Source organism: Nerophis ophidion, linkage group LG04 (genome assembly GCF_033978795.1).
Source record: "Nerophis ophidion isolate RoL-2023_Sa linkage group LG04, RoL_Noph_v1.0, whole genome shotgun sequence".
In the NCBI taxonomy this organism is placed as follows: domain Eukaryota; kingdom Metazoa; phylum Chordata; class Actinopteri; order Syngnathiformes; family Syngnathidae; genus Nerophis; species Nerophis ophidion.
The window spans coordinates 84865060-84884472 of record NC_084614.1 but is presented as its reverse complement, the minus strand read 5'-3'; the positions used below and the strand labels follow the sequence as shown (position 1 = coordinate 84884472).

The 19413-nt window shown below is 43.4% G+C and overlaps 1 protein-coding gene across 3 annotated transcripts in view; it reads left to right on the top strand.

Annotated features, from left to right (window-relative positions):
* Positions 1-19413, top strand: part of LOC133552099 (low-density lipoprotein receptor-related protein 8-like) — a 242223-nt gene that overhangs the window by 200277 nt on the left and 22533 nt on the right. For all 3 annotated transcript variants that reach the window (XM_061899427.1, XM_061899428.1, XM_061899426.1), the window contains exons 13-14: positions 5116-5255; positions 16982-17123. In XM_061899427.1, the coding sequence (XP_061755411.1) occupies positions 5116-5255; positions 16982-17123 (282 nt within the window). The remainder of the gene's footprint in view (positions 1-5115; positions 5256-16981; positions 17124-19413) is intronic.

Genomic DNA, 19413 nt, shown 5'->3' with positions numbered 1-19413 from the left:
CTCCTAAAAACGCTGAAAAGCTCATGTTATATCGAGCAGGGGTTCTTAACTTTTTTTACCTCGGGGGCCCAACTTTACCACTACAAAGGGGCCCGGGACCGGCACCGGCCCCCGAGTTCAGTTCAAAACTTAGCGGACAAACCAGTTTAGCGGGAAATTCCTAAAAACGCTGAAGAGCTCCTGTTGTATCAAGCAGTGGTTCTTAACAATTTTGACTTTAGGGGCCCAACTTTTCCACTAAAAAGGGACCCGGGACCGGCATCGGCCCCCGAGTTCAGTTCAAAACTTAGCGGACAAACCAGTTTAGCGGCAAATTCCTAAAAATGCTAAATAGCTCATGTTGTATCGAGCAGGGGTTCTTAACCTTATTGACTTCGGGGGCCCAACTTTTCCACTACAAAGGGGCCCAGGACCGATACCGGCCCCCGAGTTCAGTTCAAAACTTAGCGGACAAACCAGTTTAGCTGCAAATTCCTAAAAACGCTGAATAGCTCATGTTGTATCGAGCAGGGGTTCTTAACTTTTTTTACCTCGGGGGCCCAACTTTACCACTACAAAGGGGCCCGGGACCGGCACCGGCCCCCGAGTTCAGTTCAAAACTTAGCGGACAAACCAGTTTAGCGGCAAATTCCTAAAAACGCTGAAGAGCTCCTGTTTTATCGAGCAGTGGTTCTTAACAATTTTGACTTTAGGGGCCCAACTTTTCCACTACAAAGGGGCCCGGGACCGGCACCGGCCCCCGAGTTCAGTTCAAAACTTAGCGGACAAACCAGTTTAGCTGCAAACTCCTAAAAACGCTGAAAAGCTCCTGTTATATCGAGCAGGGGTTCTTAACTTTTTTTTACCTCGGGGGCCCAACTTTACCACTACAAAGGGGCCCGGGACCGGCACCGGCCCCCGAGTTCAGTTCAAAACTTAGCAGACAAACCAGTTTAGCGGCAAATTCCTAAAAACACTGAAGAGCTCCTGTTGTATCGAGCAGGGGTTCTTAACAATTTTGACTTTAGGGGCCCAACTTTTCCACTAAAAAGGGGCCCGGGACCGGCATCGGCGCCCGAGTTCAGTTCAAAACTTAGCGGACAAACCAGTTTAGCAGCAAATTCCTAAAAACGCTGAATAGCTAATGTTGTATCGAGCAGGGGTTCTTTAACCTTTTTGACCTCGGGGGCCCAACTTTTCCACTACAAAGGGGCCCAGAACCGATACTGGCCCCCGAGTTCAGTTCAAAACTTAGCGGACAAACCAGTTTAGCGGCAAATTCCTAAAAACGCTGAAGAGCTCCTGTTTTATCGAGCAGTGGTTCTTAACAATTTTGACTTTAGGGGCCCAACTTTTCCACTACAAAGGGGCCCGGGACCGATACCGGCCCCCGAGTTCAGTTCAAAACTTAGCGGACAAACCAGTTTAGCGGCAAATTCCTAAAAACGCTAAATAGCTCATGTTGTATTGAGCAGGGGTTCTTAACTTTTTTTACCTCGGGGGCCCAACTTTACCACTACAAAGGGGCCCGGGACCGGCACCGGCCCCCGAGTTCAGTTCAAAACTTAGCGGACAAACCAGTTTAGCGGCAAATTCCTAAAAACGCTGAAGAGCTCCTGTTTTATCGAGCAGTGGTTCTTAACAATTTTGACTTTAGGGGCCCAACTTTTCCACTACAAAGGGGCCCGGGACCGATACCGGCCCTCCGAGTTCAGTTCAAAACTTAGCGGACAAACCAGTTTAGCGGCAAATTCCTAAAAACCCTGAAGAGTTCCTGTTGTATCGAGCAGTGGTTCTTAACAATTTTGACTTTGGGGCCCAACTTTTCCACTACAAAGGGGCCCGGGACCTATAACGGCCCCCCGAGTTCAGTTCAAAACTTAGCGGACAAACCGGTTTAGCGACAAATTCATAAAAACGCTGATGAGCTCATGTTGTATCAAGCAGGGGTTCTTAACAATTTTGACTTTAGGGGCCCAACTTTTCCACTACAAAGGGGCCCGGGACCGGTACCGGCCCCCCGAGTTCAGTTCAAAACTTAGCGGACAAACCAGTTTAGCGGCAAATTCCTAAAAACGCTAAATAGCTCATGTTGTATCGAGCAGGGGTTCTTAACCTTTTTGACTTCGGGGCCCAACTTTTCCACTAAAAAGGGGCCCGGGACCGGCACCGGCCCCCGAGTTCAGTTCACAACTTAGCGGACAAACCAGTTTAGCTGCAAATTCCTAAAAACGCTGAATAGCTCATGTTGTATCGAGCAGGGGTTCTTAACTTTTTTTACCTCGGGGGCCCAACTTTACCACTACAAAGGGGCCCGGGACCGGCACCGGCCCCCGAGTTCAGTTCAAAACTTAGCGGACAACCCAGTTTAGCGGCAAATTCCTAAAAACGCTGAAGAGCTCATGTTGTATCGAGCAGGGGTTCTTAACCTTTTTGACCCCGGGGGCCCAACTTTTCCACTACAAAGGGGCCCGAGACCGGTACCGGCCCCCGAGTTCAGTTCAAAACTTAGCGGACAAACCAGTTTAGCGACAAATTCATAAAAACGCCGATGAGCTCCTGTTGTATCGAGCAGGGGTTCTTAACCTTTTTGACCCCGGGGGCCCAACTTTTCCACTACAAAGGGGCCCGAGACCGGTACTGGCCCCCGAGTTCAGTTCAAAACTTAGCGGACAAACCAGTTTAGCTGCAAATTCCTAAAAACGCTGAATAGCTCATGTTGTATCGAGCAGGGGTTCTTAACCTTTTTGACCCCGGGGGCCCAACTTTTCCACTACAAAGGGGCCCGAGACCGGTACCGGCCCCCGAGTTCAGTTCAAAACTTAGCGGAGAAACCAGTTTAGCTGCAAATTCCTAAAAACGCTGAATAGCTCATGTTGTATCGAGCAGGGGTTCTTAACTTTTTTTACCTCGGGGGCCCAACTTTACCACTACAAAGGGGCCCGGGACCAGCACCGGCCCCCGAGTTCAGTTCAAAACTTAGCGGACAAACCAGTTTAGCGGCAAATTCCTAAAAACGTTGAAGAGCTCCTGTTATATCGAGCAGGGGTTCTTAACAATTTTGACTTTAGGGGCCCAACTTTTCCACTACAAAGGGGCCCGGGACTGATACCGGCCCCCGAGTTCAGTTCAAAACTTAGCAGACAAACCAGTTTAGCGGCAAATTCCTAAAAATGTTGAAGAGCTCCTGTTATATCGAGCAGGGGTTCTTAACAATTTTGACTTTAGGGGCCCAACTTTTCCACTACAAAGGGGCCCAGGACCGATACCGGCCCCCGAGTTCAGTTCAAAACTTAGCGGACAAACCAGTTTAGCTGCAAATTCCTAAAAACGCTGAATAGCTCATGTTGTATCGAGCAGGGGTTCTTAACTTTTTTTACCTCGGGGGCCCAACTTTACCACTACAAAGGGGCCCGGGACCGGTATCGGCCCCCGAGTTCAGTTTACAACTTAGCGGACAAACCGGTTTAGCGGCAAATTCCTAAAAACCCTGAAGAGCTCCTGTTGTATCGAGCAGGGGTTCTTAACCTTTTTTGACCTCGGGGGCCCAACTTTTCCACTACAAAGGGGCCCGATTAAGAAACACTGGTATGGAGGATCTTGGACCACATTGGCAGACCCTTGTATCTTTTTTGCATTTACACCTTCTTCATGTGACTATTTTACCTAGGGCCGTTATTCTCAAACTAGCGGTACGCCAAATAATCACCTGACTAAAAGTACAGTGTTTTATTTTCCCATAATTCAACACAGTGTTACTGTTCAAACTGTGGCCAAAAATATCAAATACACTTGTCAAATAAAGCCCCTGCCTTGTTTTTAATGACTACTTGGTCCTACTACGCTACTGTATTTCAATACTGGTCACTATGGTGGTATTTGGTTAAAAAAAAAAAAGTTTGAGAACCACTAATCTCGGGTGTTGTTGAAAGTTGTTTACTTCCAGTCCGTAGTCCTTTGTTCCACTTCTGTACGTATACTAGTGGTGTTCCTCAAGGTACCGTTTTAGGTCCTCTCCTTTTTTAATGATTTAGGCCAGTCATTCAAATAATAACTAAATTATTTTTTTCAAACACAGTGTTACTGTTCAAACTGTGTGTAATGTTACAGTGGCCCAAAAAAGTAAATATACCTGTTTAAAAGAAAAACTTTCCCTTGTTTTTAATGACTAGTTGGGCCTACTACGCTAATGTATTTCAATACTGGTCACTATGGTGGTATTTGGTAAAAAAAAAGTTTGAGAACCACTAATCTCGGGTGTTGTTGAAAGTTGTTTACTTCTAGTCCGTAGTCCTTTGTTCCACTTTTGTACGTATACTAGTGGTGTTCCTCAAGGTACCGTTTTAGGTTCTCTCTTTTTTTAATAATTTAGGCCAGTCATTCAAATAATAACTAAATAATTTTTTTCAAACACAGTGTTACTGTTCAAACTGTGTGTAATGTTACAGTGGCCCAAAAAAATAAATAAACTTCTTTAAAAGAAAAACGTTGCCCCGTTTTTAATGACTACTTGGGCCTACAACGCTACTGTATTCCAATACTGGTCATTATGGTCGTACTTGATGAAAAAGGTTTGAGAAGACAGCTGATCTCGGGTGTTGTTGGTAGTTGTTTACTTCCAGTCCGTAGTCCTTTGTTCCACTTCTGTACTTATACTGGTGGTGTTCCTCAAGGTACTGTTTTAGGTCCTTGTACCACTACTGGTACGTGGCCAAATAATAACTAAATTAAATTTTTTAAACACAGTGTTACTGTTCAAACCGTGTGTAATGTTACAGTGGCCCTGAAAAGTAAATATACCTGTTTAAAAGAAAAACTTTGCTTTGTTTTTAATGACTACTTGGGCCTACTACGCTACTGTATTTCAATATCGGTCTCTAGTGTGGTTAAACCCAGTGTTACTGTTCAAACTTGTGGTCAAAAATATGAAATATTCTCGTCAAACAAAGCCTCTGCCTCGTTTTTATTGAATACTCGGGCTTACTACGCTACTTAGTGAAGAAAGGAACGACGAAGATCCTTACGAAGACAGCAGAGCGCTCCGGTGACCCACAAGGCCTACTTTTTGATCAATACTCAATGAAGGGATTTGTCGGGTTGCGAGGCGATCAACAACGCCCGCGCTTGTTCCCTCAGATGTGGCGAACCGCCGTCTGTACTGGGTGGACTCCAAGCTGCACCTCATAGCCAGCGTGGACCTGAAGGGGGCGCACCGCAGGACGCACATGGCCGGCGCGGAGCGGCTGGGACACCCCTACGCTCTGGCCGTGTTCGAGGTTTGTACTCGCCTCACCTCTTTGGCCCCCGAATTACAACAAAAACTGAAAATCATCTTTTGATATTATGCACTTAGTCCATGAGTACACATACGTGTACGTCATATGTAGTGACATTCTAATTATTATTTTTATACTTTTTTTTTTTCAAATTCCATTGTATGTTATACTCTTCTGACACCACCAGATGGCAGTGTAAGCGTCCACATATGTGGCCATAAGACCCCAATTCAGTTGTGTACACAATTTTGGAAATAAGTGCTAAAAGGTGCTGTCCACACATGTGGCCACTAGGCCTTTAACATTGAAACTGTTAGTTACTCTTACCTGTAACGTCCACACACTTTGCTCACCCTGGACATTCAAGCCAACGTGGTTACGAAAATTCCGAATTACCCAGAATTACCAGGAAATTCTCCCTGTTGAAAATGAACGGGCAACACACAAACCTCTCCGTATCCCACATTTTTCATCCGATTCGAACCGTTCCAACGTCCACACACTTTTCTCATCCTGGACATTCAAGCCAACATGGTTCCGAAAATTCCCAATTACCCAGAATTACCAGGAAATTCCCTACATTAAAAATGAACGGGCAATATCCGAACCTCTCAGTACCCCACATTTTTCATCCGATTCGAACTGTTCCAACATCCACACACTTTGCTCGCCCTGGATCTTCAAGCCAACGTGGTTCCGAAAATTCCCAATTACCCGGAATTACCAGGAAATTCCCTCTATTGAAAATGAACGGGCAACACACAGACATCTCCATATTCAAACATTTTTATCCGATTGGAACAGTTCCAACGTCCACACACTCTTCTCACCCTGGACATTCAAGCCAACACAGTTCCAAAAATACCCGGAATTACCAGGAAATTCCCTCCGTTGAATATGAACGGGCAACATAAGAACCTCTCCATATCCCACATTTTTCATCCGATTTGAACTGTTCCAACGTCCACACACTTTTCTCACCCTGGACATTCAAGCCAACATGGTTCTGAAAATTCCCAAATACCCAGAATTACCAGGAAATTCCCTCTGTTGAAAATGAACGGGCAATATCCAAACCTCTCCATATCCCACATTTTTTATCTGATTCGAACTGTTCCAACGTCCACGCACTTTTCTCACCCTGGACATTCAAGCCAACACGGTTCCAAAAATACCCGGAATTACCCGGAATTACCAGGAAATTCCCTCCGTTGAATATGAACGGGCAACACACACACCTCTCCATATTCCACATTTTTCATCCGATTTTAACCGTTCCAACGTCCACACACTTTTCTCACACTGGACATTCAAGCCAACATAGTTCTGAAAATTCCAAATTACCCAGAATTACCAGGAAATTCCCTACGTTGAAAATGAACGGGCAACATAAAAACCTCTCCATATTCCACATTTTGCATCCGATTCGAACCGTTCCAACGTCCACACACTCTTCTCACCCTGGACATTCAAGCCAACACGGTTCCAAAAATACCCGGAATTACCAGGAAATTCCCTCCGTTGAAAATGAATGGGCAATATCCAAACCTCTCCGTATCCCACATTTTTCATCTGATTCGAACTGTTCCAACGTCCACACACTTTGCTCACCCTGGACATTCAAGCCAACATGGTTCTGAAAATTCCCAAATTACCCGGAATTACCAGGAAATTCCCTCTGTTGAAAATGAACGGGCAACACACACACCTCTCCATATTCCACATTTTTCATCCGATTTTAACCGTTCCAACATCCACACACTTTGCTCACCGTGGACATTCAACGTGGTTCCGAAAATTCAGGATTACCCAGAATTACCAGGAAATTCCCTACATTAAAAATGAACGGGCAATATCCGAACCTCTCAGTACCCCACATTTTTCATTCCGATTTGAACTGTTCCAACGTCCACACACTTTGCTCACCCTGGACATTCAAGCCAACATGGTTCCGAAAATTCCTAAACACCCGGAATTACCAGGAAATTCCCTCCGTTGAATATGAACGGGCAATATCCAAACCTCTCCATATCCCACATTTTTCATCCGATTCGAACCGTTCCAACGTCCACACACTTTTCTCACCCTGGACATTCAAGCCAACACGGTTCCAAAAATACCCGGAATTACCCGGAATTACCAGGAAATTCCCTCCGTTGAATATGAACGGGCAACACACACACCTCTCCATATCCCACATTTTTCATCCGATTTTAACCGTTCCAACGTCCACACACTTTGCTCACCCTGGACATTCAAGCCAACATGGTTCTGAAAATTCCCAATTACCCAGAATTACCAGGAAATTCCCTACGTTGAAAATGAACGGGCAACATAAAAACCTCTCCATATCCCACATTTGAATCCGATTCGAACCGTTCCAACATCCACACACTTTTCTCACCCTGAACATTCAAGCCAACACAGTTCCAAAAATACCCGGAATTACCAGGAAATTCCCTCCGTTGAAAATGAACGGGCAATATCCAAACCTCTCCATATCCCACATTTTTCATCAAATTGGAACCGTTCCAACGTCCACACACTTTTCTCACCCTGGACATTCAAGCCAACGTGCTTCCGAAAATTCCCAATTACCCGGAATTACCAGGAAATTCCCTCTATTGAAAATGAACGGGCAACACGCAGACATCTCCATATTCAAACATTTTTATCCGATTGGAACCGTTCCAACGTCCACGCACTTTTCTCACCCTGGACATTCAAGCCAATGTGGTTCCGAAAATTGAGGATTACCCAGCATTACCAGGAAATTCCCTAGGTTGTAAATGAACGGGCAACATAAGAACCTCTCCATATCCCACATTTTTCATCCGATTCGAACCGTTCCAACATCCACACACTTTTCTCACCCTGGACATTCAAGCCAACATGGTTCCGAAAATTCCTAAACACCCGGAATTACCAGGAAATTCCCTACGTTGAATATGAACGGGCAATATCCAAACCTCTCCGTATCCCACATTTTTCATCCGATTCGAACCGTTCCAACGTCCACACACTTTTCTCACCCTGGACATTCAAGCCAACGTGGTTCCAAAAATTCCCAATTACCCGTAATTACCAGGAAATTCCCTCCGTTGAAAATGAACGGGCAATATCCAAACCTCTCCATATCCCACATTTTTCATCCGATTCGAAATGTTCCAATGTCCACACACTTTTCTCACCCTGGACATTCAAGCCAACGTGGTTCCAAAAATTCCAAATTACCCGGAATTACCAGGAAATTCTCCCTACGTTGAAAATGAACGGGCAACATAAAAACCTCTCCATATCCCACATTTTCATCAAATTTGAACCGTTCCAACATCCGCACACTCTTCTCACCATTCAAGCCAACACAGTTCCAAAAACACCCGGAATTACCAGGAAATTCCCTACGTTGAATATGAACAGGCAACATCCAAACCTCTCCGTATCCCACATTTTTCATCCGATTCGAACCGTTCCAACATCCACACACTTTGCTCATTCTGGACACTCAAGCCAACACAGTTCCGAAAATTCAGGATTACCCAGAATTACCAGGAAATTCCCTTCGGTGCATATGAACGGGCAATATCCAATCCTGTCTGTATCCCACATTTTTCATTCCGATTTGAACCGTTCCAACATCCACACACTTTGCTCACCCTGGACATTCAAGCCAACATGGTTCCAAAAATTCAGAATTACCCAGAATTACCAGGAAATTCCCTCTGTTGAAAATGAACAGGCAATATCCAAACCTCTCCGTATCCCACATTTTTAATCGGATTCGAACTGTTCCAACGTCCACACTCTTTTCTCACCCTGGACATTCAAGCCAACATGGTTCCAAAAATACCCGGAATTACCAGGAAATTCCCTCCATTGAATATGAACGGGCAATATCCAAACCTCTCCGTATCCCACATTTTTCATCCGATTCGAACCGTTCCAACGTCCACACACTTTGCGCACCCTGAACATTCAAGCCAACATGGTTCCATAAATACCCAGAATTACCAGGAAATTCCCTCCGTTGAAAATGAACAGGCAATATCCAAACCTCTCCGTATCCCACATTTTTAATCGGATTCGAACTGTTCCAACGTCCACACACTTTTCTCACCCTGGACATTCAAGCCAACGTGGTTCCAAAAATTCCCAATTACCCGGAATTACCAGGAAATTCCCTCTATTGAAAATGAACGGGCAACACACAGACGTCTCCATATTCAAACATTTTTATCCGATTGGAACCGTTCCAACGTCCACGCACTTTTCTCACCCTGGACATTCAAGCCAACACGGTTCCAAAAATTACCCAGAATTACCAGGAAATTCCCTCCATTGAATATGAACGGGCAATATCCAAACCTCTCCATATCCCACATTTTTCATCCGATTCGAAATGTTCCAACGTCCACACACTTTGCTCACCCTGGACATTCAAGCCAACATGGTTCCGAAAATTCCCAAATTACCCGGAATTACCAGGAAATTCCCTCTGTTGAAAATGAACGGGCAATATCCAAACCTCTCCATATCCCACATTTTTCATCCGATTCGAAATGTTCCAATGTCCACACACTCTTCTCACCCTGGACATTCAAGCCAACGTGGTTCCGAAAATTCCAAATTACCCGGAATTACCAGGAAATTCTCCCTACGTTGAAAATGAACGGGCAACATAAAAACCTCTCCATATCCCACATTTTCATCAAATTTGAACCGTTCCAACATCCACACTCTCTTCTCACCCTGAACATTCAAGCCAACACAGTTCCAAAAATACCCGGAATTACCAGGAAATTCCCTCCGTTGAATATGAACGGGCAACATCCAAACCTCTCTGTATCCCACATTTTTCATCCGATTGGAACCGTTCCAACGTCCACACACTTTTCTCACCCTGGACATTCAAGCCAACATGGTTCCAAAAATTTCCAATTACCCGGAATTACCAGGAAATTCCCTCCGTTGAAAATGAAAGGGCAAAATACAAACCTCTCCATATCCCACATTTTTCATCCGATTCGAACCGTTCCAACGTCCACACACTCTTCTCATCCTGGACATTCAAGCCAACACGGTTCCAAAAATACCCGGAATTACCAGGAAATTCCCTCCGTTCAATATGAACGGGTAATATCCAAACCTCTCCGTATCCCACATTTTTCATCCGATTGGAACCGTTCCAACGTCCACACACTTTTCTCACCCTAGACATTCAAGCCAACGTTGTTCCGAAAATTCAGGATTACCCAGGATTACCAGGAAATTCCCTACATTAAAAATGAACGGGCAATATTCAAACCTCTCAGTACCCCACATTTGTCATCCGATTTGAAATGTTCCAACGTCCACACACTTTTCTCACCCTGGACATTCAAGCCAACATGGTTCCAAAAATTCCCAATTACCCGGAATTACCAGGAAATTCCCTCTGTTGAAAATGAACGGGCAATATCCAAACCTCTCCATATCCCACATTTTTTATCCGATTCGAACCGTTCCAACGTCCACACACTCTTCTCACCCTGAACATTCAAGCCAACACAGTTCCAAAAATACCCGGAATTACCAGGAAATTCCCTCCGTTGAAAATGAACGGGCAATATCCAAACCTCTCCATATTCCACATTTTTCATCCGATTTTAACCGTTCCAACATCCACACACTTTGCTCACCCTGGACATTCAAGCCAACGTGGTTCCGAAAATTCAGGATTACCCAGAATTACCAGGAAATTCCCTACATTAAAAATGAACGGGCAATATCCGAACCTCTCAGTACCCCACATTTTTCATCCGATTTGAACCGTTCCAACATCCACACACTTTTCTCACCCTGGACATTCAAGCCAACGTGGTTCCGAAAATTCCTGATTACCCAGAATTACCAGGAAATTCCCTCCATTGAAAATGAAAGGGCAATATCCAAACCTCTCCATATTCCACATTTTTTATCTGATTCGAACCGTTCCAACATCCACACTCTCTTCTCTCCCTGAACATTCAAGCCAACACAGTTCCAAAAATACCCAGAATTACCAGGAAATGCCCTCCGTTCAATATGAACGGGCAATATCCAAACCTCTCTGTATCCCACATTTTTCATCCGATTGGAACCGTTCCAACATCCACACACTTTTCTCACCCTTGAAATTCAAGCCAACGTGGTTCCGAAAATTCAGGATTACCCAGAATTACCAGGAAATTCCCTACATTGAAAATGAACAGGCAACACACAAACCTCTCCATATCCCACATTTTTCATCCGATTTGAACCGTTCCAACGTCCACACACTTTTCTCACCCTGGACATTCAAGCCAACACAGTTCCAAAAATTCCCAATTACCCGGGACTACCAGGAAATTCCCTCCGTTGAATATGAACGGGCAATATCCAAACCTCTCTGTATCCCACATTTTTCATCCGATTCGAACCGTTCCAACATCCACACACTTTTCTCACCCTGGACCTTTAAGGCAACGTGGTTCAGAAAATTCCTGATTACCCAGAATTACCAGGAAATTCCCTCCATTGAAAATGAAAGGGCAATATCCAAACCTCTCTGTATCCAACATTTTTCATTCCGATTTGAACTGTTCCAACATCCACACACTTTTCTCACCCTGGACATTCAAGCCAACGTGGTTCCGAAAATTCCCAATTACCCGGAATTACCAGGAAATTCCCTCTGTTGAAAATGAACGGGCAATATCCAAACCTCTCCATATCCCACATTTTTTATCTGATTCGAACCGTTCCAACGTCCACATACTCTTCTCTCCCTGAACATTCAAGCCAACACAGTTCCTAAAATACCCGGAATTACCAGGAAATTCCCTCCGTTGAATATGAACGGGCAACATCCAAACCTCTCCATATCCCACATTTTTCATCCGATTGGAACCGTTCCAACGTCCACACACTTTGCTCACCCTGGACATTCAAGCCAACATGGTCCTGAAAATTCCCGATTACCTAGAATTACCAGGATATTCCCTCCATTGAAAATGAACGGGCAATATCCAGACCTCTCCGTATCCCACATTTTTAATCGGATTCGAACCGTTCCAACATCCACACTCTCTTCTCACCCTGAACATTCAAGCCAACACAGTTCCAAAAATACCCGGAATTACCAGGAAATTCCCTCCATTGAATATGAACGGGCAATATCCAAACCTCTCCATATCCCACATTTTTCATCCGATTGGAACCGTTCCAACATCCACACACTTTTCTCACCCTGGACATTCAAGCCAACGTGGTTCCGAAAATTCAGGATTACCCAGAATTACCAGGAAATTCCCTCCGTTGAATATGAACGGGCAATTTCCAAACCTCTCTGTATCCCACATTTTTCATCCGATTCGAACCGTTCCAACGTCCACACACTTTTCTCACCCTGGACATTCAAGCCAACATAGTTCCGAAAATTCCTAAACACCCGGAATTACCAGGAAATTCCCTCCGTTGAAAATGAACGGGCAATATCCAAACCTCTCCGTATCCCACATTTTTCATCTGATTCGAACTGTTCCAACGTCCACACACTTTTCTCACCCTGGACATTCAAGCCAATGTGGTTCCGAAAATTGAGGATTACCCAGAATTACCAGGAAATTCCCTACGTTGAAAATGAACGGGCAACATAAGAACCTCTCCATATCCCACATTTTCATCAAATTTGAACCGTTCCAACATCCACACACTTTTCTCACCCTGGACATTCAATCCAACATGGTTCAGAAAATTCCCAATTACCCAGAATTACCAGGAAATTCCCTACGTTGAAAATGAACGGGCAACATAAAAACCTCTCCATATCCCACATTTTTTATCCGATTCGAACAGTTCCAACGTCCACACTCTCTTCTCACCCTGAACATTCAAGCCAACACAGTTCCAAAAATACCCGGAATTACCAGGAAATTCTCCCTACGTTGAAAATGAACGGGCAATATCCAAACCTCTCAGTATCCCACATTTTTCATCTGATTCGAACTGTTCCAACGTCCACACACTTTGCTCACCCTGGACATTCAAACCAACATGGTTCTGAAAATTCAGGATTACCCAGAATTACCAGGAAATTCCCTAGGTTGAAAATGAACGGGCAACATAAGAACCTCTCCATATCCCACATTTTCATCAAATTTGAACCGTTCCAACATCCACACACTTTGCTCACCCTGAACATTCAAGCCAACGTGGTTCCAAAAATACCCGGAATTACCAGGAAATTCCCTCCGTTGAAAATGAACGGGCAATATCCAAACCTCTCTGTATCCCACATTTTTCATCCGATTCGAACCGTTCCAACATCCACACACTTTTCTTACTCTGGTCCTTCAAGCCAACGTGGTTACGAAAATTCCCAATTACCCATACTTACCAGGAAATTCCCTCTATTGAAAATAAACGGGCAATATCCAAACCTCTCCATATCCCACATTTTTTATCTGATTCGTACTGTTCCAACGTCCACACACTTTTCTCACCCTGGACATTCAAGCCAACACAGTTCCAAAAATACCCGGAATTACCAGGAAATTCCCTCCGTTCAATATGAACGGGCAATATCCAAACATCTCCGTATCCCACATTTTTCATCCGATTGGAACCGTTCCAACGTCCACACACTTTTCTCACCCTGGACATTCAAGCCAACATGGTTCTGAAAATTCCCGATTACCTAGAATTACCAGGAAATTCCCTCCATTGAAAATGAACGGGCAATATCCAAACCTCTCCATATCCCACATTTTTCATTCCGATTTGAACCGTTCCAACGTCCACACACTTTGCTCACCCTGGACATTCAAGCCAACATGGTTCCAAAAATACCCAGAATTACCAGGAAATTCCCTCCGTTCAATATGAACGGGCAATATCCAAACCTCTCAGTACCCCACATTTTTCATCCGATTCGAACCGTTCCAACGTCCACACACTTTGCTCACCCTGGATCTTGAAGCCAACGTGGTTCTGAAAATTCCCAATTACCCATAATTACCAGGAAATTCCCTCCATTGAAAATAAACGGGCAATATCCAAACGTCTCCATATCCCACATTTTTTATCCGATTCGAACCGTCCCAACGTCCACGCACTTTTCTCACCCTGGACATTCAAGCCAACATGGTTCCAAAAATACCCGGAATTACCAGGAAATTCCCTCCGTTCAATATGAACGGGCAATATCCAAACCTCTCCATATCCCACATTTTTCATCCGATTGGAACCGTTCCAACGTCCACACACTCTTCTCTCCCTGGACATTCAAGCCAACATGGTTCCAAAAATTCCCAATTACCCGGAATTACCAGGAAATTCCCTCTGTTGAAAATGAACGGGCAATATCCAAACCTCTCCATATCCCACATTTTTTATCTGATTCAAACCGTTCCAACGTCCACGCACTTTTCTCACCCTGGACATTCAAGCCAACACGGTTCCAAAAACACCCAGAATTACCAGGAAATTCCCTCCATTGAAAATGAAAGGGCAATATCCAAACCTCTCCATATTCCACATTTTTTATCTGATTCGAACCGTTCCAACGTCCACACACTTTTCTCACCCTGGACATTCAAGCCAACGTGGTTCCGAAAATTCCCGATTACCCAGAATTACCAGGAAATTCCCTACATTAAAAATGAACGGGCAATATCCGAACCTCTCAGTACCCCATATTTTTCATTCCGATTTGAACTGTTCCAACGTCCACACACTTTTCTCACCCTGGACCTTTAAGGCAACGTGGTTCCGAAAATTCCTGATTACCCAGAATTACCAGGAAATTCCCTCCATTGAAAATGAAAGGGCAATATCCAAACCTCTCCATATCCCACATTTTTCATCCGATTGGAACCGTTCCAACGTCCACACACTTTTCTCACCCTGGACATTCAAGCCAACATGGTTCCGAAAATTCCCAAATTACCCGGAATTACCAGGAAATTCCCTCTGTTGAAAATGAACGGGCAACACACACACCTCTCCATATTCCACATTTTTCATCCGATTTTAACCGTTCCAACGTCCACACACTTTGCTCACCCTGGACATTCAACGTGGTTCCGAAAATTCAGGATTACCTGGAATTACCAGGAAATTCCCTCCGTTCAATATGAACGGGCAATATCCAAACCTCTCTGTATCCCACATTTTTCATCCGATTTGAACCGTTCCAACGTCCACACACTTTGCTCACCCTGGACATTCAAGCCAACGTGGTTCCGAAAATTCCTGATTACCCAGAATTACCAGGAAATTCCCTACATTAAAAATGAACAGGCAATATCCAAACCTCTCCGTATCCCACATTTTTAATCGGATTCGAACTGTTCCAACGTCCACACTCTCTTCTCACCCTGAACATTCAAGCCAACACAGTTCCAAAAATACCCGGAATTACCAGGAAATTCCCTCCGTTGAAAATGAACGGGCAAAATACAAACCTCTCCATATCCCACATTTTTCATCCGATTTGAACCGTTCCAACGTCCACACACTTCGCTCACCCTGGACATTCAAGCCAACGTGGTTCCGAAAATTGAGGATTACCCAGAATTACCAGGAAATTCCCTCTATTGAATATGAACGGGCAACACACAGACGTCTCCATATTCAAACATTTTTATCCGATTGGAACCGTTCCAACGTCCACGCACTTTTCTCAGCCTGGACATTCAAGCCAACATGGTTCCAAAAATACCCGGAATTACCAGGAAATTCCCTCCATTGACTATGAACGGCCAATATCCAAACCTCTCAGTATCCCACATTTTTCATCCGATTCGAACCGTTCCAACGTTCACACACTTTGCTCACCCTGGACATTCAAGCCAACATGGTCCTGAAAATTCCCGATTACCTATAAATTACCAGGATATTCCCTCCATTGAAAATGAATGGGCAACACACAGACATCTGCATATTCAACATTTTTCATCCGATTGGAACCGTTCCAACGTCCACACACTTTTCTCACCCTGGACATTCAAGCCAACATGGTTCCGAAAATTCCCAAATTACCCAGGATTACCAGGAAATTCCCTACATTAAAAATGAACGGGCAATATTCAAACCTCTCAGTACCCCACATTTTTCATCCGATTTTAACCGTTCCAACGTCCACACACTTTTCTCACCCTGGACATTCAAGCCAACACAGTTCCAAAAATACCCAGAATTACCAGGAAATTCCCTCCATTAAAAATGAACGGGCAATATCCAAACCTCTCAGTACCCCACATTTTTCATCCGATTCGAACCGTTCCAATGTCCACACACTTTTCTCACCCTGGACATTCAAGCCAACGTGGTCACGAAAATTCCCAATTACCCAGAATTACCAGGAAATTCCCTACGTTGAAAATGAACAGGCAACACACAAACCTCTCCATATCCCACATTTTTTATCCGATTCGAACCGTTCCAACGTCCACACACTCTTCTCACCCTGGACATTCAAGCCAACACAGTTCCAAAAATACCCGGAATTACCAGGAAATTCCCTCCGTTGAATATGAACGGGCAATATCCAAACCTCTCCATATCCCACATTTTTCATCCGATTCGAACCGTTCCAACATCCACACTTCAACTAATTGTTCTTCTTGCTTCCAGGATTCAAACAATTACTTTTTTTAAATAAAATATGTATATATCATACAACTGCAAATCAAATGACTGTTTTGTCCCCACATATTTCCCTGCAGGACCGCATCTACTGGACGGACCGAGACAAGGCCTCCGTCTTCATGGCCAACAGGCTGACGGGCGGAGACGTCCACACCTTGGCCGAAAACCTCAACGACCCTCACGACATCGTGGTCTTCCACCGGCTGCGGCAGCCCCAAGGTAGGCGGACCGTCCCTCTGCGGGATGAAGTTGAATAAATGATGAGGTGAGGTTGGAAAGTGGCGCACTCATCACAACACCAAGCGCCCCTTCGCCGTCCACGGACTCGGATGATGATATGGAATTGATTCATCGTGACTCTGGTGGCTTTTGCGGTTTTTTTACGTGCGGTTCTTGCCCGTCTGCCTATTGTGTTTTAGTATGTTGGCGCGGTCTGTGCCCATTTATATGCTAATCCATCTTGTCATTTCTGGACGCTTTCAAATACAATTTGGCTTGGAAATAAGTAAATATTTGCTATTTAATACAAACCCCGTTTCCATATGAGTTGGGAAATTTGTGTTTGATGTAAATATAAACAGAATACAATGATTTGCAAATCCTTTTCAAGCCATATTCAGTTGAATATGCTACAAAGACAACATATTTGATGTTCAAACTCATAAACTTTTTATTATAATATAATAATAATTAGCTTAGGATTACATGGCTGCAACATGAGCCAAAGTAGTTGGGAAAGGGCATGTTCACCACTTTTGTTACATCACCAGGCATGTGATTATTCCGTCTAAAGTCGGAATTCCGTCTTTTTTAATCTCGGGGTGGAAAAAAAAAAAAATCACATGCCCTCTCTCCCCTTAGAGGTGAAGTGAATTATAAAATGGTTGTACTTGTATAGCGCTTTTCTACGGTATAGCTCGGTTGGTAGAGTGACCGTGCCAGCAACTTGAGGGTTGCAGGTTCGATTCCCTCTTCCGCCATCCTAGTCACTGCCGTTGTGTCCTTGGGCAAGGCACTTTACCCACCTGCTCCCAGTGCCACCCACACTGGTTTGAATGTAACTTAGATATCGGGTTTCGCTATGTAAAGCGCTTTGAGTCACTAGAGAAAAGCGCTATATAAATATAATTCAATTCAAAAAAATACCTTCAAGGTACTCAAAGCGCTTTGACACTACTTCCACATTCACACACACATTCACACACTGATGGAGGGAGCTGCCATGCAAGGCGCCAACCAGCACCCATCAGGAGCAAGGGTGAAGTGTCTTGCTCAAAGACACAACGGACGTGACAAGGTCGGTACTAGGTGGGAATTGAACCAGGGACGCCACGCCATCCCTATAAATTAACATACTAATGTAAAAATATGTTATAATACAATATTTTTAAAAACAACTTAATTAATATACATTTACAATTTTTTATTAAGTTGTTTTTAAACAATATTTTATTATAAAATATTTTTTTTCCACTTGTTAAAATATTTGTTCAAAACAACTTAACATGGAAGTGTAAAAATATGTTATAACAAAATATTTTTTTAAACTACTTGATATACATCAGATTATTACATTTTTATTAAGTTGTTTTTAAACAATATTTTATTATAACATCATGTTTTTACACTCGTATTAAAATATTTGTTCAAAACAATTTAACATACAAGTGTACAAATATGATGTTATGATAAAATATTTTTTTAAACTACTTAATATACATCAGATTTTTACATTTTTATTAAGTTGTTTTTAAACAATATTTTATTATAACATCATGTTTTTACACTTGTATTAAAATATTTGTTCAAAACAATTTAACATACAAGTGTACAAATATGATGTTATGATAAAATATTTTTTTAAACTACTTAATATACATCGGATTTTTACACTTATTATAATAAAATGTTTTAAACTTGACATACTAGTGTAAAAATATGATGTTATGATAAAATATTGTTTAAAAACAATTCATTAATATACATCAGATTTTTACACTTTTATATTGTTTTAAACAATATTTTATTAGAACATATTTTTACACTTGTAGTTGGGAAAGGGCATGTTCACCACTGTGTTACATCACCAGGCATGTGATTATTCCGTCTAAAGTCGGAATTCCGTCTTTTTTAATCTCGGGGGGGGGGGGGGGGGGGGATCACATGCCCTCTCTCCCTTAGAGGTGACGTGAATTATATTTATATAGCGCTTTTCTCGAGTGACTCAAAGCGCTTTACATAGTGAAACCCGATATCTAAGTTACATTTAAACCAGTGTGGGTGGCCAGGTGGGTAAAGTGTCTTGCCCAAGGACACAACGGCAGTGACTAGGATGGCGGAAGCGGGAATCGAACCTGCAACCCTCAAGTTGCTGGCACGGCCGCTCTACCAACCGAGCTAAACCGCAGGGTTAAACGTAGAAGGGTTAAGGGTAGAAGGGTTAAACGAACAGGTTACTCATCAGTTACTCAGTACTTGAGTAGTTTTTTCACAACATACTTTTTACTTT